General features: G+C 41.5%; 3 protein-coding genes across 23 annotated transcripts in view; all 3 read left to right on the top strand.

Moving 5' to 3' along the window:
• LOC6620374 (merozoite surface antigen 2, allelic form 4) overlaps positions 1 to 7079 on the top strand; it is a 94860-nt gene extending 87781 nt beyond the window's left edge. For all 4 annotated transcript variants that reach the window (XM_032724768.1, XM_032724766.1, XM_032724767.1 and 1 more), the window contains 3 exons: positions 29 to 660; positions 2149 to 2489; positions 2557 to 7079. In XM_032724768.1, the coding sequence (XP_032580659.1) occupies positions 29 to 660; positions 2149 to 2489; positions 2557 to 3435 (1852 nt within the window). In that variant the 3' untranslated portion in view covers positions 3436 to 7079. The remainder of the gene's footprint in view (positions 1 to 28; positions 661 to 2148; positions 2490 to 2556) is intronic.
• Positions 7080 to 7686: 607 nt separating this feature from the next.
• On the top strand, positions 7687 to 12313 carry LOC6620372 (WSCD family member CG9164). Its single transcript, XM_002044544.2, has 5 exons — positions 7687 to 8182; positions 10288 to 10440; positions 10601 to 10727; positions 10782 to 11150; positions 11279 to 12313. Exons 2-5 carry the CDS (start codon positions 10306 to 10308, stop codon positions 11599 to 11601), a joined length of 954 nt encoding a protein of 317 aa, XP_002044580.1. The 5' UTR covers positions 7687 to 8182; positions 10288 to 10305; the 3' UTR covers positions 11602 to 12313.
• A 1542-nt stretch (positions 12314 to 13855) lies between these two features.
• LOC6620368 (inhibitory POU protein) overlaps positions 13856 to 21739 on the top strand; it is a 28395-nt gene continuing 20511 nt past the window's right edge. For 4 of the 18 annotated variants that reach the window (XM_032726326.1, XM_032726324.1, XM_032726322.1 and 1 more), the window contains exons 1-4: positions 13857 to 14734; positions 15293 to 15325; positions 20686 to 20742; positions 21208 to 21384. In XM_032726326.1, the coding sequence (XP_032582217.1) occupies positions 14609 to 14734; positions 15293 to 15325; positions 20686 to 20742; positions 21208 to 21384 (393 nt within the window). In that variant the 5' untranslated portion in view covers positions 13857 to 14608. Of the gene's footprint in view, positions 14735 to 15292; positions 15326 to 20389; positions 20570 to 20685; positions 20743 to 21207; positions 21385 to 21739 lie in introns of those variants that run through there. The other 14 variants (XM_032726331.1, XM_032726329.1, XM_032726327.1 and 11 more) reach the window with 8 other exon arrangements.

Genomic DNA, 21739 nt, shown 5'->3' with positions numbered 1-21739 from the left:
GTGTAACCTTCCATTCCACTCTTTCCAGCCCGCCCGCCAGTGCCAAGGAGGAGGAATCTCCCTTCGGCGGTGCTGCGGCGATCGGTTCGGTGAATAAAGGTTGCGGTAACGGTAACGGTAGCGGTAGCGTTAGTGGTAACGGTAACGGCAGCGGTACGGTTAACGATAGCAGTGCTAAATCGAGTTCGCATCCGAGCAATAACGGCAACAGTGCGTATACGTGTCCTCCTCCACCGGCGGTGGCTTTTCCGTTTCCGGTACCCATTGCACCAGCATCCGGCTCAGTTCCACTACCATTGGAGCCCGGAGCGTCGAATGTCTGGTCGCCGACGTTGACGTTGGTAACGCCCACGAATTCGCCGCAGGAGAGCTTCGCGTTTCCCGCCCAACTGCAGGGGGAGTTGGGCGGACACGGAACCGGGCGCGGACTCGTTGGTGGCGTTGGCAGCGCCTCAGCGTCGATGTTGCCAGCGGGAGCGGGAGCAACTGCATCCGCATCCGCATCCACGTCCACGTCCGCCTCGTATGTCGTCGAGTGCTCAGCGTCGTCGAATCAGATCCTCCATGCCCAGTCCACCACTGATTTGAATTTGAATTTGCAGCTCAGGCAGAACACGACCAGTGCGATGGGCGGAGCGGGTCCAGCGCAGCGGATCGAAGGTAAATACATCTGTTTCAGATCGGGCATTATAGATCCACGATCCAGAACAAGAGCAATGCCATGCAACGCCATGTCACTTCCCAGATTATAAAGATATATTTGAGTAAAAGAAACACGCTATGTAACTCTATCTCTTTCTCTCTCTCTATTTGAGCATACTTCTATATACACTGACACTTGCGCATGTATGCGAGTCACTCATACTCGCACAACAAGAACTTTCTCTCGCTTTGCCCTGCTTTCTTCCACCCACACCCACCCCCTACTCCCAATCAAACTACTCGTCTTACCATCTTTTTATGTCACCGCTTTTGATAAAATCCTGAACTATTTGCATGATAAAATTAAGTGTAAAAGGCTTTCGAAAAACAGAAATTCTTTACTATTCTATAATATATATATATTCTATTAAACATTTTTAAATTTCTTGGATTTTATACACTGCTTTTCTATACCTAAACTTTTTGATATAGTTTTCTCTAAAGATATAGTATATCGTATTTACTTTCGAATAGCAATGGTCATACCTTTACCTCTCTTATAACTGCTATAAAGAACAACTTTCCCATTAGACTTAAATATTAAATACCTTCATTCTTTGGCTATTCCTTCAAGTCTTCCTATAACTCTCCTAAAGAGTTACCTGCATTTTTAACCCTTACCTTCTTAGGGTTTTACCGAAATATAAAATAAGAGCTCAAGTCCTGAAAACTAAATAATGGTAATCATAGCTAAAAACACGAAATGTGCCATAGAACGAAGAATTTTTTCAGCTGATGGGCGGAAGTACAGTCACGCACGCATTGGGAACGAAATGGAATGAAACAGCCGCCATGATGGATGCTTAAGTCCTTAGGAGCATGTAACTAAAACAGCACAGAACACACAAAGTCTTACCCGACCTATGCTTTTGTATATATTAAGAAAAAAAACCACTAAAGAACACGATCCTGTATATATATACCTATATATGTATATAGGAGTACCATATAGAGATCTCAGCTGAGCTTGTTTGACGGAGCCGGTGCAACATTTGTATGGTAATGGGAATGAGAATGCCTGACGTTTGTAAATAATTGTCGACGATGTACGTATGTATTGACGCCAATGCAGATGATGCACCATGTATAATTCTGATCCGTACTTTGTCTGTCATTTATATTGTATGAACAACCTTTCACCCAAAACCTAAACATCTGCATTGGTATACAGAGCTTCGTGACACGAAGTCAACTGTACTTGTTAGTTAAGGCTGACACGTAACTGAATCAAAGTACTATAGCCTAAGTATGTAGTGCTAACAACGCTTAAACACCCACAGCCTAATTTGATGTAGTTAAACTCTGGAAAATACTATTGTGAATGTCCTCTCACCCAAAATGCAAATGAAAACTCACCTTTGCAAGACACAAAGTACCCATTCCCATGATTTCATCCACATCATCTGTTCAACGTTCTCACAACGATGTATGATCTTGAATTTAAAGGCTTCCCGGAGGCACAGGACTACTTCAATCAGATCCTGAACGGCATCAACCACGTGATCAAGACGCACATGAACGAGATGCACTCCAAGTTCGAGACGCAATTCTCCAGCATGGCTGGTGAGGTGCGGCGACGCGACGCCATCATTGCCCAGCTGCAGCTCAAGCTGCGCTCCATAGAGGGCAAGTCCACAGCGGCAGCGGCATCCTCATCCTCCTCCGCCCTGGTGCTGCCCATCAGCCGGCGCCAGAAGAAGATGCCCCAGCTGTCGGTGGACGACGATGAGCCGCCGGAGGAGGAGGACATCAGCAGTTCGGGCTCTTCAGCGGAACTTTTGTTTATGGTGGGTTCGGTAGTTTTTAAAACATAGAACATATTTGGAATAAATCTTGTTCCTTTCATTCTTAAAGCGAGGTGACTCCCTGGACACGGTGTTCACCTCATCGCCACCCATTCAAGGGGGCAGGCGCAGTACATCGCCGGGTCCTAGTCGTCATCATGCGGCCTCGGCGAACGCCCTCAACTGTCCGAGCAGCTACTACGGAGGACCCGGTTCCCTAAGCTCCCGCCACGCCCAGAGCCACCCCAGCTTCTATTCCGGCCAGGGCAATGGACGTAGCAGCGGGCGCAGCAGTGGCTATCGCGAGTGGAGCGGCGCAGCGGAGAGCGGACACCTGGTCAGTGGGAGTGGATCGAGCGGCGCGGTCATGGTGGCCGATGTCACGGGCAATCTGGCCCGCCTGTCGGACAGCGTGATTCTCGACATTGGCGAGAGCTCCAGCTCGAGTTCCTCTTCCAGCAAGATTAACATGGCCGAAGTGGATGACGACGAGGAGGAGGAGGATCCGAGGGGTCGGGTGGCTCGAAACGAGGAGGACATGGACGACGGCGAAGGTGGTTTGGCGAGCCACAACGACTGGGAGGTGCAGATGCTGGCCGCCGAGATGGAACGGCAAGAGCGGAAGCGTGGCCACTCCCTGTCCGACAATCTGGGCGAGCTGAAGCACTGCAGCACGTTTCTGCGGCGTCGCCGGAAGTTCAGCGACACGGAAACGGAATTTAGTGAGACGGACATGGAGGAGCAGTTGGCCAGATCGGGCAGCGGCCCAATGGAGCCCAGCGGATCGGCACCATCTAGCTCTGGAGCCGGTGGCTCCACATCCGCGGGACATCAGAGCGGCAGCCAGCGACCGAGAGCCTCCAGTCTGGATCAGTTCAATCTGCGCTACGGCATCGGGCGCGGAATCTTTAAAGCAATGAGCATCGACCGTGATAAAGACAAGCTTTGAGAACTATAATCACGACCAAATCTAACCCGATCCCGATCCTGGTCCTGGTCCTGGTCCTGGTCCCAATCCCGTTCCGAGTTCCGAATCCCATCCCCATCGCAACCAGAAGCGATTTCATCAGCAGATAACCAATAAGCAATGGAATTTGGACAGTATTACCATGGTACAAGAACTAGGTATATGAATATGATATACAAAACTAAGAAGATGTCAGGACATATAGATCTATATTCTATATATGTTTAGCCCTAACGAAATCCCCCAGCAAGAGAATCGATATATAAAGATATACACATATAAAGTAAAGCCCGATTGAGATATATATATATACATATATATATATATATAAAACATATAGATTTAACGGAAACAACAACTACTAAAAACCGAGAAACAAACACACAAATAGCCAGAGAGTGTTCCCACCCCGGTTCCAATTATTTTTCGTTTCGCTTTCTTGAATTGTAATCTTAAACCCGATTGTTTGTGCTTGCAAAATGGTAATAGTTTAACCCTAGTTTACCTTTTTCCGTTAAAAACTGTGATTCCTGTTTACAAAGATTTCTAAGGTCTTTCCTTTCCTTAAAAAATTGCACTTAAATATGAATAATTTTTATCCAGGAAATTCTTCTTACATGTTTACAAAGCAATGATTCTACGTTTGATCTCATGTTTTCTTCGTTTACTGTTTATGATGCTTTACATTAATTGTTAGTCTTATTCAGTCGCTCTATCATTATGCAAGTGTACTTAAGGGTCTGCCCATATTTTCTTAAATTTTCATTTAATTAATTTGCCAAATTTGTGTGACCCTGTGAGAGAATGTATGTGCGTAGAAAATAATTCCCACATTAAACCGTCCTGAAAAACGTCCATGCCACGATACGCATGTTAGTTCATTTTGTATGTATCTGTATCTGAAACCGCAAAAAAGATGAAAGTCGGCATTTGTATCTGCATACCAATTGTCTCGATCCGAACCCAAATCGGTATATTGATCAGTTGCTCGTTTAGTTCGTGGACATCGGGGTCAAGGGCCTCTCTACAGATGTATATACCTCTTATTGTTAGAGACTATGGAACATATATATACATATATATTTTAAGTACGTACATATATACACAGAAATATACATAGTTATATATCTATATATGAACTAGTCTAATGAAAACCGAAAGCTTTAATAACTTATATAGAAAACTATTTAAGAAACATTTTAAATACTAATCGATTCGGACAAATGTTTTGAAATAGAACAGGCCAATCCATTTCCAACACAACCAAACTAAAAAAAGGAAAATTAAATTAAAATGAAAAACAAACACACTAAACACATACATAAGGCATACACCTGCATACGAATATCTAAATATAGAGCCTATAATATGCATAGATTAGCGATTTACTTGTTGAACACCCTCGGTTAAGCCTATCGAAGCGTTAGTCAAACCTATCGAAAAACTTAGACTAGCTCTGTAAACCTTAAACCTTTTAAGCCTCCAAAATCCGAAGTCCAAAGTCCAAAGTCCCTGCATCCATTCGGTTTCGTTCACCTGATCCCAAGCTTGACCTTCACCACATCCTCCAATCCTAACTAGAGAAACTATCTCGCCGTAAGAAAGGCAACTCTAGCACTTAAGTAGTTTAGTGCAGTTCAAGATATATTTCGAAACCGAATCGAGTCTGTCTCACCGCCGCCGAAAACAAAAATGTATCTCAAGACTATGTAGGCAGGAAACACGATTGCTGATTGTTGCTTTTTCATTTTTGATTTCTATTGTTGCTCTGAACTAATCGCTTTACTAAAGACAGTTACTAGCCAGGCCCTAGACGCACTCACTAATCAGACGGTAGAGTCCGTAGAGAAAAGTTAGACACCCAACTCTAGAGTTTTGTAGTTTCAACTAGCCACAAAAAAGGATGTTAAGCTGTACTCAAGCCACTTACTATCGCTCTGGCTACTTCGGCTATCGATAACTATCGTACTGTACTAAGCGCACTAACCAACACACACAAACACAAGACAAACACATCCACACACTGAAAATGATAAAAGCCAAACTTAAATATTAGATACTATATCTATTTGAGTATCTTGAATGAGTGTTTTATGAACACATACAAATTTATGTACATTTTAACAAGTAAGCGATGTTTACCGATTGCTTTCCTCAAAAGCATCGATAAGTACCGATTATTATTTAAAATTGACAGCATTTCTTGGGGAAAAGCATATTTCGTTGATTTTTTATGAGAACTTCATTAATGGTACTCAAAAAAACGTATTGCATATGTAAACAACTGACGAAAAATGATTTTCCCCATTAACTAAAATGTATTTCTCCAAAATTAGTCCACAGCAACATAAAAAACCTGAAATTCAAGGAACAAGGAATTCTCAAGTGGGTTCAAAACAAAGAAAACCAAAGCAAACAAAACCAAAAAGTACACAAAAAGCAAAACTTATGGGTCACAGCCAGCTAAGCAGTCCAACTAACTGTAATAAGACAAAACGACAAGCACAACACTTATGTAATTCAAAACAACACAGCCGGAAGATGGAGCAGGAGTAACTCTATAAGATTTTAATTTAGTCGTTTATTGGGTTCATTTGTTGAGGAGGCCACGATTGAATGCCAACGAGGAGAGCCATTTAAATTGAATTACATACGCCAGGGACCACAAAATGTCTTTTTTTGTCTCTTTTTTATATAAACGTGTAAACACAATAGGAAATCCTAGCAAAGTTAATGATAATAATGCCCAAAACAGGAGAGTGTTATTGACCAGAAGGTAGTCATCATATAATCATCGATATACCCTTAGCCAGGCACCCATTATATAGGCCCCAATCCCGATTTATATATATATATATATAAATCTTTATATATACAAGTATAACTGATTTCTTATGTACCACTCACTCTCGGTTCAATTGTTGTCAGTCAACGAAAAACTCTGTGAGTCAATTATGTATATGGATCATTTTTAATCGATTGTTTTTAACTGAAGATATGCCAGATGACCGATTTTGACCTACTCTGTATTGTACTATATTGCATTGAATACCGCGAATTGTTGTCGTTGTTGATTTTAAATTTTAAATTGCTCGTATTTAAGTTACCGATATTTTTGTACATTAGTTTAAGGTAGCGCATAATAAGTCCCACGAGTCTAGAGTAAATTCCTATATAAATGTATAAATACATTTTTTTTCTCCTAATTGCTAATTTCGCAATGTTGACCGAATACTAAAGAAAATGTACTTATAGTGAAATTATACGCAAAAAATAATTTAAACTAAACTAAATGAGAACTAAACCAAAGCAAGAATGAAAACAAACAGAGAAATTAGCACATGTTAAAGAAGCGCAAATAAAAGTGAATACAAACGAATATGACAACAAACTTGCCTTCGGTTGCGAGTTACTTTTTAGTGTGCCAAATCTACATCATATCAGCTTTTATTCACCACAAGGTATGATGTTGCTGCAAAATAATACGAATCCCAATTCGAACACTAAATGAAACCACGAAAAACCGATGCAAGTGAAGCTAAATCCCCAGCAGGCAAGGTGAAATATGAATGAGAAATCGAGGCAAGCAGAACTTATTTGAATAAAAGAAGAAAATGTAAAAACTACGGAATCATTTTATTTGGCAGGGCGGTAATCATAATGCAATAAAAAACTATTATAATATTTAGTTTCCATTCAAATAATTTCAGTTGCTAACGACCAATGCAAATTAAATCAATAAAGCTTGCTTTAAAAGGGTAACTCTATCATTGGCCACCTATCGGGCACTTATGGAAACTATGAAAGAGATAGGCGCCTGCGCAAAGTGGAAAAGCCGCCCAGCTGTTTGGTTATATTTTGAAAGAATATTAACTTATTGTAAAACCAGAATCAAATTGCCTCTAAAAAGTTATGTTTCCTTTAAAATACGATACATCATAATCGATAAATGCAATTCGAATCAATAAATACTGTTTCAAGGGAGTTACTGTGGCAATGGCCACCTACTGAGCATTTCTGGAAACTTTATTTGAGATCGGCGCCGGCGCAGAGCCCTCAAAAGACCCCAAATCATGCCCAGCTGCTGAAAAAAAGGGGTTGCTAATGGAGCTTTTCCGCTTCAGTGGCAACGCCATCCAAAAAAAAGCTTTCAATCATCCCCCAGTGCGATGCTGATGCCGCTTCTTCTTCTGCTGCTGCTGCTGCTACTGCTGCTTCTGCTGCTGCGAGTTGTACCGTGTGGATTCCACTTCCTCCGAGCCGAACAGAAATTCTCGGACACACGGAGCACACGGAGCACACAGCGCACAACACACAACGAGTGCGACCCCAAGCATTGCGCATACGACGTGTGGGCCGAGTGGCACAAATAAATAGTTCACATTTGTTTTTTGGCCCTGTGTTGGCGATTGTTGTTGCTGCTGCTGCTGCCTGCCACCGGATTTGTTTATTTTTTTCACAGTGATTGTTTTTTGCCAGTGTGTGCGCAAGTGTGCGTGCGTGTTATTGTTAGTATCCAATGTGTTCTTGGCGATTTTAAACAGTGAATCGCCGCGAATGGGAGCCTTGTGATTGCCCCATTCTTATCAGCAGTTCCCTGAATTGTGATTGTGATTTCGAATTGCTCGCTTGACATGTAGCTGCGAATTCTGGGCGTGTTTGTCGCTGGTCGGTTGGTTGGTGGTTGTGAGCGGCGTAAAAGGAGGGCAAGGATCCGGAATCGGTATCGGTGAGTACAACTTACACATATGTATGTACATTTGAACATTAGTCGAGCAAACGCAGGAAATGATTTGTTTACATTCAAGCGAATGGTTCTGAAAAACGAGAAATATGCGAAATGTACTATAAGCTAGAACATTGTTTATTTGATCCCATGCATTGTTTCATGGCACATTGCCCCATTGCTGTGTTTATTTTTGATTATTCTGCACATTTGTTTGGCTTTGGTCTCGCAATCAAAATGCATATGCATGGGATGAACTGCCCCTTCCACATTCGTTTGGGGGCTCGGGAACCCCTCTTGCAAGCATTATGTAAACCTGAGGGCTGGGCCACCGATTCCACCTGCGATGCCAACGTTGTTTCCGAGTTTTGGGTTCTCTGGTTTTTTATATTTTTTTTTTTTTGTGTTTCCTCCCATTATGTTGGCTGCGCTAATGTGCTTGGCTTTTGTCTGATTTATGCCGCAAAACAATCAAATTCTCTATTTCCCTTTTGTGGCCGCCGGGCCATTTCATTATATAGTCTCTAGCATGCACTGAGAAAAACTATATATCAAGAAATCAACTTAATTTTGGGATAATGACAGAATGTTAATACTGAAACTACTTTAAGCCTATTATATTTGATTAATAATATATTAGCTAGCTAATTTGTTGTTTCTCATTTAATATTAGCTAATTCTGTTCAATTTTACATAATTTCTAGCGAGAAAAATCTATATAATTTCATGGTATTTTGCATGCTTTACACGCTCGCTAATTTCTCGCAGTGCACGTTCAGCTTTCCTATTTTTTATGCCGCTCTCCTTTTTTCCGCCTTGGGTTTTGTTTTTGTTTGCTTCTTGTTTCAGCGCTGAACTAGTTTTTGGCCCACCACCATTGAGCACCGCGATTTCCTCGAGGAGGGGTGGGTGGCTCGAGAAGTTCCGGGGGCTGTTCGCTGGTGTTCGTTGGACTTCCGCGCTCTTCCGGGGTGGAGTGCCGTATGTCTTATATCATCATCCAGCGGCTTTTCCGCCGGCATCCGATGGGCCAGAGTTTATCGGTGGCTTAAGGATCCGTTTGGCCAAGGACGAGTACCCTTCGAACACCCCTCGCCGCCTTTTCGCCCAGCTGTTGCATAAATTTTCGCATTTAGCTGCTTGTCTTTCACATGTGGATGTGTGTGTGTGTGTGCGTATGTGAGCCTAGCATGTGTGTGATGGGGTGTCCTTTTGCGGATTTCGTGAGCGTTTTATGCAGCTCAAGGAATTCCGTTGAAGGCATGACAAGGCTTTTATTCTCTTATTCTCATTCCCCCCCTCGAATGCCCTTTTTTTGAAGGGGTATTTAAGGCTTTGTGCAGAAGTGTTCTGCAGCATAAGTCGCTTCTTAACTGAACAGGTCTAGATTATCACTTATCATTGTCTAAAATGGTACTTGCCACACTCAACCATTATTCATAAGTACTAAATAGAGGTCTAGAAATATTAATAGTAACAATTCTATAATAATCTAATATTTTCCTAATTTTAATATTGGATGAAATGATAATAACCCATAATGATTTTGGGCGCTGAATGATGATGATTGGTATTTAGTCATCGAAGACCTTTATCAACGTGAATGACAAGTTATCAATCATTCGAGGAGCCCCCAAAAATTAAATGAGAGTTCGCTATTCTCGTGCTACGCTGGGCTGGAAAAACCTGCCTTCTGGTGGCTTTTCTTTTCACAATTTTCATTTGCAAACCAAACTGAAGTGCGCCCCATTTCCGCCGCCGGCTGTCTGACTGACGGACTGGCGAGTTGTCGGGGTTACCGATTCTATTCTGGGCGGTGGTAGGTGGGCAAATGGGCCCATTTTGGCCAAGTTAGTCATGTTAGCCAAGTGGCTTCTGCCCTCCTGCCTACAGTTTTTTGTTTCGTTGTCATAACAAAATCAACAGAAGAGAAAAAACATTGATTCCACGCTTCCTTGTCGCTCCTGTTCCTGGCTAAAATACACAGATAATTGGCTTCATTAATGCGAACATGTTCATTTGAATTATTTTTACATAAACGAGCAACGCTCGACGATGCCAGCACAATCCGCAGCTAATAATAAGCCCGATGGTAATTCCAATTTCAGTAATGCAAAGACGGCGATATGACACTACAAGGCTGGCGCTTTTTCGGTGTCTCGGCAACCATCATCATCTACATCGGCGGCGTCCTGTTCCTCTCCATGAACAACATACCCGGATCGCATCCCAAACGACCGCGCATCGAACGCTTCGCCGAGGTGAGTCACGAGTGGCACAAGCTGACAGCTTTCCCATTTTCCGCTTGGCAATTTTCCGACTGGCATGTGGCATTCCAAGGAACAAAATGTACAAAAATAGCACCGCCGGATGGGAGGGATGAACATTTAATGTAACATTTCTTTCAATTTGCATCCACAGTTCCCCAGCTTTCATAGTCCTCGGTTTCCGATGCCCAGCCGCAAGATGACGATACGCTGGTGTCGCGACCTCAAGTACATAAATCGAGATCTTCCAATCTACGCGGATTACAAGTCCGACTTCTACAGTGAGTGAGCTGACCCTTTGAAGTTTGACCTTTCTGTAACCATTCCATCTTTAGCGGCCCTGCCCAGTGACGTCAGTGCTGCCCTGCAATCCCTGCCAGCGTTGACCGCCCTGGCCAGTTTTCCTGGCAGCGGTAACACGTGGCTGAGGTACTTGCTCCAGCAGGCCACCGGCATCCTGACGGGCAGCATCTACAAGGACTACGGCCTGCTGAAGACCGGCTTTCCGGCGGAGAACGTCTGCAACAGTTCAGTATTATTGGTGAAGACCCACGAGTGGGGCAGCAAGGCGTGGGCGCCCTTCTCGAAAGCAATTCTCCTCGTCCGCGATCCGGAGAAGGCCATCATCGCGGAGTTCAATCGCCAGAGTGGCGGTCACATCGGATTCGCATCACCGGATCGCTACAAGCGCACCAAGGGAAAATGTATGTTTTGCATATATGGGGGGCACAAACCAATTAAGTCCAATTAAGTCAGTTATGCATTGAAAATTAGAAACTATTATTAAGAGAGAGCTTCAATCTATTGCTAACTGCTTTGGTTTTCATTACAGACTGGCAGCAATTCGTGAGCAACAAGCTCAAGGGCTGGGAGATGATGAACCTCAGTTGGGCGCGCAACTTCACGGGCAGCATCAAGGTGGTGTTCTACGACGACCTGGTCCACCATACGGAGCGGGAGCTGCGCTCCATTCTGGACTTCCTGCAGTTCCCCATCAACGAGCAGCTGATGCGGTGCGCCATCATGCGGAAGGAGGGCATCTTTCGGCGGAAGAAGCGTCTGCTATCCTTCGATCCCTACACGGAAGCCATGAGGGCGGAGGTGCAGAATCGACGGCGCATCGTGTACGGATTGCTGGGGCGTCAGGAGCCGTAGGATATGCATAGGATTATCTATCTGTATCTACATTTATCTATAAGAACTCTGGGCAACGAGAAGGGATATCGAATTCGTACCACCAACAGGAACTAATTGAAAGCAAAGAAAAACTGACAAGCACAATTGCAACGACAACGAGGCACAAAGCAACTGGAATTGCAACCGAGCATCCAAATCATCCCCAAAATCCTCACGACTCGTAGGACCATAGATCTCACTGGGGGTCAGCAAACACATACACACATACATACATAGGTAGCAATGCCCCAGCATGTAGTCCCGTTTTTCCACCCAGATCTTTCCAATCGTTTGCTGCTCGCTTGGCGCATTAGTTCAAATTTGTTATGTTCAAACATTAGATATGGTATTTTATAGAGACGCATAACTTTAGGTTCATATATGTATGTACTCGATTGTACGTATTTGGTATAGGCTATACAACAAGGTATTATGATTCCTGATCGAATTTATGAAATTCATTATAGGCCATGTTGTGCTTCATCGCTCACCAAAACTCAACTCATCCGCAACTTATCCTTTGGTCACGTTGAGGTCCCATATTAGACTATCCTTGTAAAAAGTTTTATACACGATTCTACAATAACTTGTGAAATATTAACAACGGAGCCTATTAGATAATTGTACAAAAACGAAAACCAAACCAAACAAATCGAATGAGAAACAATGAAGTGGATTTAAAAACCAAAAATTGAAGTTTGTTTACTTTCTAGGTTGGACTTGGAATGGGCTTTCAATAGCTTTTCGTGTGTCCTGGCTGCATTTAGAAAAGTTGGAAATAAAAAAAATGGATTCTAGTTTCTTTGAACTTTCAGCTCCTTTTCTCCTCTTATAAGCTTTTTGCGTAGAGTCCTTAAAAGCTTTAAAAAGGTGAAAGGGTATGTACAATCATTTTTCAGTGTTCGCGTTTTACAATGAAGAATGACCCACAGATGGCGCCAGGAGGACGAAATTTCGATTGAAAAACTAAACAAAAACCAAACTTATTTTAAAAGAAACAATAAATATAAAATAAATCCTTAAAAGTTAATTATGATATTATAATTACTTTTAATTTATTCCTTGGCATCTTAATTTTTTAAATGATAAATGATTTTTAAACATAAATAAACGCAAAAAATTTGTTTGTTGTCTAATAAAATGTGTACAAGATTAATTTATTATATGATGAAAATGTAGAGCGCATTTATCAAATAATAAATAAATATTTAATTATACCAATTATTTTGAAATTAATTTGACATATTTTTATAATAAAATTGTATTTTTTTTATGCTTAACCAGATAAAGCTGGGCTTATTAAAAGAGTTTGCTTAGACTATGTGCGTTTATCTTGGGCGATAAAGTTAAAATTTTAAAAAATTCCTTTTTTTAACTAATAGGTAGGTTCTAAAGGTGGCACCCTGTATGCCTGGCACTGCGATCGGGACACCCTGTAGCTGATTTGCCATGCTGCATGCTTTTAATAGGTGCACTGCAACAACTAGGCCTTCGAATCGCCACTCCCCCATTTCGGAACTGACCCACCTGCTGGCTATCCCTGAGCAACTCCTCCTGCGCCAACCAACTACCTCCTCCCCGCTCTATGCCTTTCCCCTCGCCTGCTCCATCAGTCCCACTGACATGTACGCCCATTTCTGTTTTGGCATTGTTGGTCCGCCGCCGCGTTGGCGTTTTGTGCCTTTTGTTGAGGCTCAGCGAAAGCCACCCACCGAAAACCACCCACTGGCCACCGGCCACCACCCCCCACCGGCTCCTCTTCGAAAATCAGAAAAAGAGAGAGAAAATAGAGAGGCAGAAATGCGGAGGAAAAAGAATTTGTGCCATATGCTGGACATTGCGGGGCATTGCGATGCTCGGCTTTTCCAGGGCTCTGGCTCTGGCTGGGGGTGGTGCTAACCAGTTCGGCCCACTGCCACCCACTCTCACCCACCGGAAGCCAATGTGGCAGTGCGCAGACGCCGCACCACTGACGCTGGCATTGGCTTCGTCAAGTTTGGAAGGACTCGCCTGGTAGAGGCACACCGACTGCTGCCCAATTCCAGCTGAACGAAGGCGCCGGCTGCGCTGCCCGCTCCCATCGGGCGACCAATCAAAGGGCGCGCGCTGGCGTTATATAAGGAATTCGGCTGCCATTTTGAGGCAGCGGGCAGGACACGCCCACGCTGATAAATAATGAAAACATGTCGTCCGCCCCATTGAAAATAAACTCTGAAGTTAGCGAAACTCATCATAGAATTCTTTATCACAACACCACGCGCGCTTGTCTAGTTGTGAAATCTGTGTCCTATGTCCTGTGCGCTGGCGTTTTTGAAAATTTCGAAAAAATAGTTTGTTGAAGGCGTCTGCAAATATAAATACACACATACACATATGCTCATTTAGCGCGGCGGTACGGTCGAGCGGTACACAAAAAGGCAGAGTAATACCACGCAATCAAATTGCAAGTCCAAGAAACAGGAAACGGAAGTCGGTATAAAACGCGGGCCAACAGCTCCGCTTCGCAAACGGTAAACAGTTTGAACGCCGACGCCAAACCGTTTAACCCGTTTAGAGTGCGCGTAATTCGATTAGCAGTCCAAAAGCCAAGCAAGAAATAAATAAAAAATAGAGAAGAAAATTACAAATAATTAACCGACGGCATTCGGTAACTACTTGGGCAACATTTTTTTACTGTGATTTTTTTCTCAGTTCCGTCGCGTTTCACAAAAAATTCGCATTCAATTGATGAACTAGCCAACGGCGAAGAGAATTAAATACAAGTGCAGTGCATACCATCGATCGAAGAATCAAAGCCAATATATAAGTAGAAAGAAATATAGTTTAGGGCGCAGTTGAGCGGGCCCAGTGCATTCGATATTTGTTGATGTCCTGCATGCAGGACACGTGCTAAGGCTGTCACAGTAAGTGCTTCAAAATTTACTCGCCAACCACTTTCGACGCCTCCAGGGCGTTCAAGCTGGAGGAGGATTTCGTCGGCGGCTGCATGACAATGTCGATGTACTCGACGACGGATAAAATGAAAATGTCAGCGCCCAGTTGTTTTCCAGGACGCTACAGTCCCTCCTATCGAAGTTCGGAGCAAATGCGTCGCTGCATGCCAAATCCATCTGTAAGTATCCATCGGCACTTGCCGGGAGAACCTCACCCAACCAATCCATTCGATTCCATCGATGTGATGCGTAGGAGCCCAAGAATAATTGGGGGCATCCACTGATTCTCAGGATAACTTCTGTCCAGATTGAACTTCCATTGATCTTATTGGCAAATCTAATTGATTTCACTATCAGAAACTTCCAGCATTCACAGTCTTGAGATTTAATCTCAATGAGATTAGTAGGATTTAGTTTAAGGCTATGAATATTATTACTCCTAAGAAAGTTGTTTAAATATTTGAATCCTCCGGATCCTAAAACTCATTAATAATACAGTTAAATCATATGTTTTTACATTAAATATGCACATACCACCTTTTTAAATGTTCTTTACTATTCATAAATGATGCCATCTTAGGATTCCCTGACTCTATTAATTTGCTCACATATTGTAAACATGGTTGGGCTTTTTATTAACACACAAGCGTAATTTAAAGACGTTAAGCACTTAAATAAGTATATATTGTTAACATAGAAGATACTTACTATACCACAGAATATCCTTCCTTCTACAGATTCACATCTCATCATCCTGCGATTCTCTCGAGGTATGATTTTCACATTAGTACGATTTCATTCGAGTTCCTCCGAGTCATTGCAAAGCAAATTGAATTTGCTGTGGGTTGTAATCAAAACCCTTCCACGATCACAGAACTTCAAGTCATCCTATAGATTATGAGCTACATCAATTTTGGACACTTTATGTAAATGCTTTTTATTTTTATAACTTGGCTTTCAAAGTGAGTTATCAGAACTGAAATCATCATCAGATATTAAAATGTATATCAACTTATACAACATTTAAATACTTTTCACTTCACTGATAAGTATTTTTTATATCCGACTACGATTACAACATAAATCGATTGTTATTCTGAAAAGACAAGAACAGCTTTTCCAATTATTACCATTTATATGTTTTCCCTTATAATCCTGTTCCTGTTTCCGATATGCAAAATACTTCGCACGGGAGCTAGATCCTTCGCTTGCCATTTAAATATCATAGAAAGGGAAAAGTTGCACATTTTAAAAGAAGCAGTGTGTGTTCCTGTGACCCGCAAATATGGGCTCCATTCATACTTTCATTTGCATTTGGCAGCTGAATGAATAAAGGGAATACCGACTTCCAACACTCAGTTAAGCGTTATATAGAGCTTGAGGATGCCGTGTTTTTCCCGTCTGAATGCATTAATAACGAATAATTCGGAGTATTTGGCAGGCGTCTCGGAGTTTCCCAGTGTCCTGCTGAATCTTTTATGAGCTTTGAGTTAAAAATTGAATGGGAACATGGGCAGACATTAAATGGTTATTACTGACAGTTCTCAGACAGGTTTATTGATGCCAGTCTGCTGTCCAGGATTACAGGTGCAAAGGCGAAAAGCGAAGCAAAATGGAGAAAAGGCAACAGGAAACGGAAATGCCAACTGCAAGTGCACTTCCCATTTTCCGCTCGCGATTATTTCCGGCAAAGCATTCGTCTTAATTACGCCGTGAATGTCGCCTAAAAGTTTTCCGGATTTTGTGGGTCCTTCGTTGCCCACGAAGCGAACCCAAACTGAAGGGTTGTGCAGTAACCTTGAAAAGTGATTTGAAATTCATTTGCATTAATTATTTACCAACTATTTGTATGCGCTGTTGACCAGCTAGACAAATAAAAAATGTAAAAGCCCGGGGCAGAAGAACAAAGACGAGCAAAAAAATAAACGACCACGACTGAGTGAGAGATATGGTTATAGCATCGTTGATGAACGCGTATCTTACGCATTAAAGATATGTAATCGCAAAAGATGCAAGTGAAAGATACAAATGAAAAGATACAAACGAACAGAAGATTACAATTTCTGTACGTTTAAAGCAATAATACAATAATACAGTACAAATACAATGAATAGAAATTAATATATATTATTTTATTTTTACAGCAATTCTTTTTAAATTACATTTATAGCAGAATCAATCTTATAAATTGAAGTTAAATTAATTAATTTGAGTACCAAATAGGTACGAAGTGAGCAATACAAAACCCAAGATAATGATACCTTACAAAAATATGAAATTTTTAAAATTGAAACAAGGCGTCTCTTCTCTCTTTCAATTAAACTGCAAAAACACCAATAAAACCTAAGTGGCAGGCAATTTATGGAGGCAAAAGTGTCTGGGTTTTCCACCAAAGTTATACCACCCATTGCTAGGGTATAAAAAGAGCATAAGCAAATGCGAAAAAGAATGCTGGAAAATTAGTTAGAAAAAAAAAGCAGGCAGGTTGATTGCCCGAACAGGTGAATAACTTTTTTCCCACTTTCACATTTTCCAACCCCGCGCGGCAAGTCCTTAAATTAATCCGACACAGAAGCACTTTAAACGGGGGTAAAAATAAAAAAAACGAGGAAATCACTTCAAGTGTTTTTCCTTCTTTAAGGGGCAACAACTACATTTGCTTATCGGATTTGCAGCCCCTGCCCCTTCAACTGGCCGTTAGCCACTTTTCGGCTTTTTGAAAAGCTGCCAGCGGAGCAAGTTGAATGATCAAAGCGGCGGATTTATAGGATTTATATGCTACCCTTGGCTGGGCATTAAGTAGTCGGTGAGTGGGCAGGGGGTGAAATCGTCATCCGGGGGTCATGCGGCTGAAGAAGCACCTTTTTAGCTGGTTACAAAAACACTTAACGCCTTGCAGTCCATTAAATGGAAATTTGTCGCCGATCCCCTGGACCGAAGTTTAAAAACCAAAAGAACCAGAGAAGTGTGATTTTCAGGGGCGGGTGTTTTTTTTTTTTTTATCTTTCTCGTTTTGAAAACTGAGAAGGGGGCTTTGGGCATTTGTCATTTAACTTGAATTGTTTGGCTGGCGCGCTAAACGGACAGCGGCGGCGTTAATTTGATTTAAATATTCATAAACTGCATTAAATGGCAGCGGCATTAAAACGAAACCAGCTGGAAAACAATTGACAAATTATTGGCGAAATCAAACGGGAAGTAAAGAGTATGGAACCCCAGGCATTTTCTAAGTGAAAAAGTCGGAAAACGTATGAAATCGAAGAATTAGCAGCTTGGTTAGAATGGGTAGAAAACGATAACTAAATCAATGGTATTAATACATTAACTAAGTAAAATAAAAACCTAAGAAAATAACTATTTTAAGGACAATCCATCTGTCTTTAAACTATGAGTGATATTTCTGCTCATATCAATATTATTTTTTTATAAAATATGTATTAGTTATCTACAGTTGAATGTGCATAAATTCGAAAAAGTTAAGAAAGTTTCAAAGAAATATTAATTGTAGATTATATTAGTTTAAACATACACAACTGTAAAATATGTACGAATAACTAATATTCAGCGGATATTAGAAATAGTTGTTATCCATATATTCGTTATAAAGACACATTCATATAGTAGGATATATATACTCTTTAAACTTTCTTACTGCATTAAAAAAAGCTGCTGGTTTTAAAGTACCTAATTTCATACGCATTTAATTACTCCAGTATTTTTGGCGGTTTGTTTTGCAGCGCAATCGATAAAATTAAGCATTCATCGTATCTATTTACACACATCATGAATATTAAATTCCCACAAAAATAAACAACAACAAGCAAAAAATCAAATTATTTATATAAGGCACACACACACCCATGCAGCACACACACACACATACACGTAAAGACACCGAGACACACGTGCAGAGAAAAATGAGACAAACAAACAAGTGCGAGACAGAGAGAGAAAGGACGAAAGGGAAAAAAACAGTTCACTTGATTAATTTTTCACACTAATAAAGAATTTATGTGCAAGTGTCAGGCTGCAGTGCGAACCCCCCACCCCTTTCTCCATGTGTATGCTAGAATGTGTGTGTGTGTGTTTGTGTGTGTGAGCAGGTCAAGACAGTGTCCTGGCCATCGTCTTCCCTCTCCCTCGCCAGGATCCTGGCCTAGGTCGTGGCTAGAAAGAGAGGGCCAGAGAGACAGCACCATTTGATGAATGACTGCGCATATTAATTCATAAATTAATTCACTGCTGCGTTGCGGTGCTAAAATTTATTGGCCAACAAACTGTTGCGAATTCTGGTCAGGATTGCCTCGTCCTGCCGGAGATCAAAACCGTTGACTGGGTTTAAACAAGGATTTTGGTTTGGGAGCCATGAAAAAAGAGGGAAATTTCCAAGCAATGTCATAAATATTTAGTGCATATTGGTATATATGAGTTAAACTACAACTTTATAAATGGAATAAACTTTAAGTGTGTTGTTATGATACTAAAACCAAAACCAAATCCTAAATTCAAATCTAGCCAATGAAAATATTTCGAAAACTTCCAATTTATCAAAATGGAATATTCAGAACCCTTTTAAAAATATATTCCTTTTAAAAATGTTTTAATGAAATTAAATTTTTAAAGAACTTTAATAGCTACATGTTTGAAAACTGTAAGCTGTTAAAATTAAATTCTAAAATTATTCTTTTTTATGTTTTTGAACAGACTTTGCTAGTCGCGACATTCAAAGCTTGCCATGCATATCGGATGAAAAATCGAGTTAGCACAAATAATTGCTCCTGTGCCATTCCAACTACTTTCTCTTTTTCGCTCTCCCCTGGTCCTTTGTGTCTCGAAACCCCAGAAGTCTGTCATTTCCTTGGCATCCTGCAATGGGAGCACGCGTAAATGTGGCCATTAAGGTAACACGACCCCCTTTTGGGCGCCCCTGTCCACCTGCAAGTGCAAACAAACTGTCGCTGTTGGATTATTTGCACACCGCCAGCCACCTCCCTGCCACCCTAAGTGCCACGCCCCCTCCACAGACGCCCCTTTTTAAGCAAGTGTAAGCAACCATGGTCGGATGGCGGCTGGCTGTTTGGATGGTCAAGGAATGGGCCAAGACATCATTGGGAATGCACAACATTTTGATTTCTACGATGGCCGCCGCCCGGTTATTGCGGTCCTTCGTGGGCCAAAAGGAGACAGCCTGCTGCGGTGTGAGGGAGACGAGTGCAGAGACGGCACTACACTGCTATAAATTGCACTTCACAACACTTCATTTTCAAATTGCTTGTCAAAGTAAGAAACGTATTAAGTCAACGTCGAGTACGAACTTAAAAAGATCCTTCAAAATCATTTACTTTTAAAATATATGTAATATTTTTAAACCTCGGTTTTTTCATTTCATTTTACTCATCGAATTTAACTCTTTTCTCCGCTCTAAAGTTCTTAAAAAGATAGTTATCTGGTTCTGGAATGTTTACAGTGTCCTTAAAACATTTCGATTTTAATCAAACTTTTGAAACTTGTGTGAGATCTTGTTTTCTCTCGGTGTATCTGGCTGGTCCTTCGCATTACGCCTTTCGCCTGAAAATGGGCCGCAAAACGTGAGCGATGCCTTTGGCTTTTAAACCATGTGGGTTCCGTCTCATTCGCACTGCAAACCCCCTACTTTGTTGTCGTCTTTCGTTTTCGTCGTGCGGCGTTTTCAAGTTTTGTGCGCATCTAAATAATTGATTAACTGAAAAATTCGTGCGAGTTTCGTGTACACAAGGAGTTTGCTGCATGCACATGTATAGCACAGATACACACACATACATATATATGTACATATATATCTATATATATCTATATATAAAATATAAAATCGATAAGACTGGAATAATAAAGACGACGACGACGACGGCGACGACATGAAGATGAACCAGCGGGCACGGGAACCGAAAAACTTTTGATATTATTTATTTAAAAACCCGCTAGTGGGGAATGGCCGAAAAAAATCGATAGGAAGCCAGCTGGTTAAAGGCTTTAAGGTTCAGGTTATCTCTTGCCTCTCTTATCACAAAAAATAAAAAGAAAACACATATAATTGCTGCAGTGGCACTTGAATCTATACACAATACTATCGATGTTTGTTCCGTCTTTTCAGAGTCGTTTGTTAGAAGATGCTTCCCTATTATGCAATTCGTGGTCAGCACGTCAGAATGTAAGTTAATATTGAAAACACAACAAAGTAAACCAGTAAACCATGTTTGTCTTGACTTGATTGCTTTTCCTTTTCTGAAATTCATTTTGATATACATTCGACATTTGATATTCGATATTCGATATTTGATCTCTCTCGCCGACGCCGACTTATAAATATATCCCTCAGTATATCTATATGTATGCCAACGTGTAACTGACATCGAAGTTTGCCTTTGTTTAACCGAAAATTCGAATTGGATTTGGGTGATTTGTTCTCTATATAAACACACACACATATATATACATATATTAATAAGTATATATGAATATATTGCCTATTGTTTCGATTGTGTTCTTGCCTGCGGATCAACTGTATATCGTACATATATCCCTGCATCCTTGATCCCTTACATGCATATAATCCTAACCCTGCTAACTTCCAACCTACTGACCATTCCGATCTGCGATCTTGTCTCCACTCCAGGGTGATATCTTCGCGGGCATCAACGATGGAATCCTCAGCAGAGCGGAGGCCCTGGCCGCCGTCGACATCCAGAAGCACCAAGCCCAGCATGTACATAGCCAAATGCCCTCCCAAATCAAGCACGACGTCATGTACCACCATCACTCCATGAGTGGGCCTCCCCAGCGTCCGTTGCAGGTGAGTCCAAGTTCAACTACGAAAATGCTCTTACTTTTGATTCAAGTCTTACTTTTAAAAGCTACAACTATGTAAATTAAATTTACATTAAAGTACACCATGGATTTGGTTAAAGAGTTTCTTCCATAGATCACTTTAAAAGCTCTTAGACCCATGTGAAAACCCCTTGTTTCTGACTTTGATTAGCCAGGACAGCATAGTACAAGTATTTAGGACCAACTCTACGCCGGAAGTGGTAGTCAAACGGTTGATTGAACCCAAGCAAGACACCCCTTCCTGCGGTTTTTGTACGCGTCGGACATGGGGTATTAGCCAATGTCTAGAATGCTGCAAATTATGAAAGTCACTCCCTGAT

This window comes from Drosophila sechellia, chromosome X (assembly GCF_004382195.2).
Source record: "Drosophila sechellia strain sech25 chromosome X, ASM438219v1, whole genome shotgun sequence".
In the NCBI taxonomy this organism is placed as follows: Eukaryota; Metazoa; Arthropoda; class Insecta; order Diptera; family Drosophilidae; genus Drosophila; species Drosophila sechellia.
This window is presented reverse-complemented; position numbering and strand designations above follow the sequence as displayed.

Bases quoted from the DNA above. Each gene is read 5' to 3' on its own strand.
- LOC6620372 (XM_002044544.2), top strand. From the start codon at position 10,306: ATGACACTACAAGGCTGGCGCTTTTTCGGTGTCTCGGCAACCATCATC. The intron at 10,728-10,781 runs GTGAGTGAGCTG...TTCCATCTTTAG, and splicing joins TTACAAGTCCGACTTCTACA to CGGCCCTGCCCAGTGACGTC. The intron at 11,151-11,278 runs GTATGTTTTGCA...TTTTCATTACAG, and splicing joins CAAGCGCACCAAGGGAAAAT to ACTGGCAGCAATTCGTGAGC.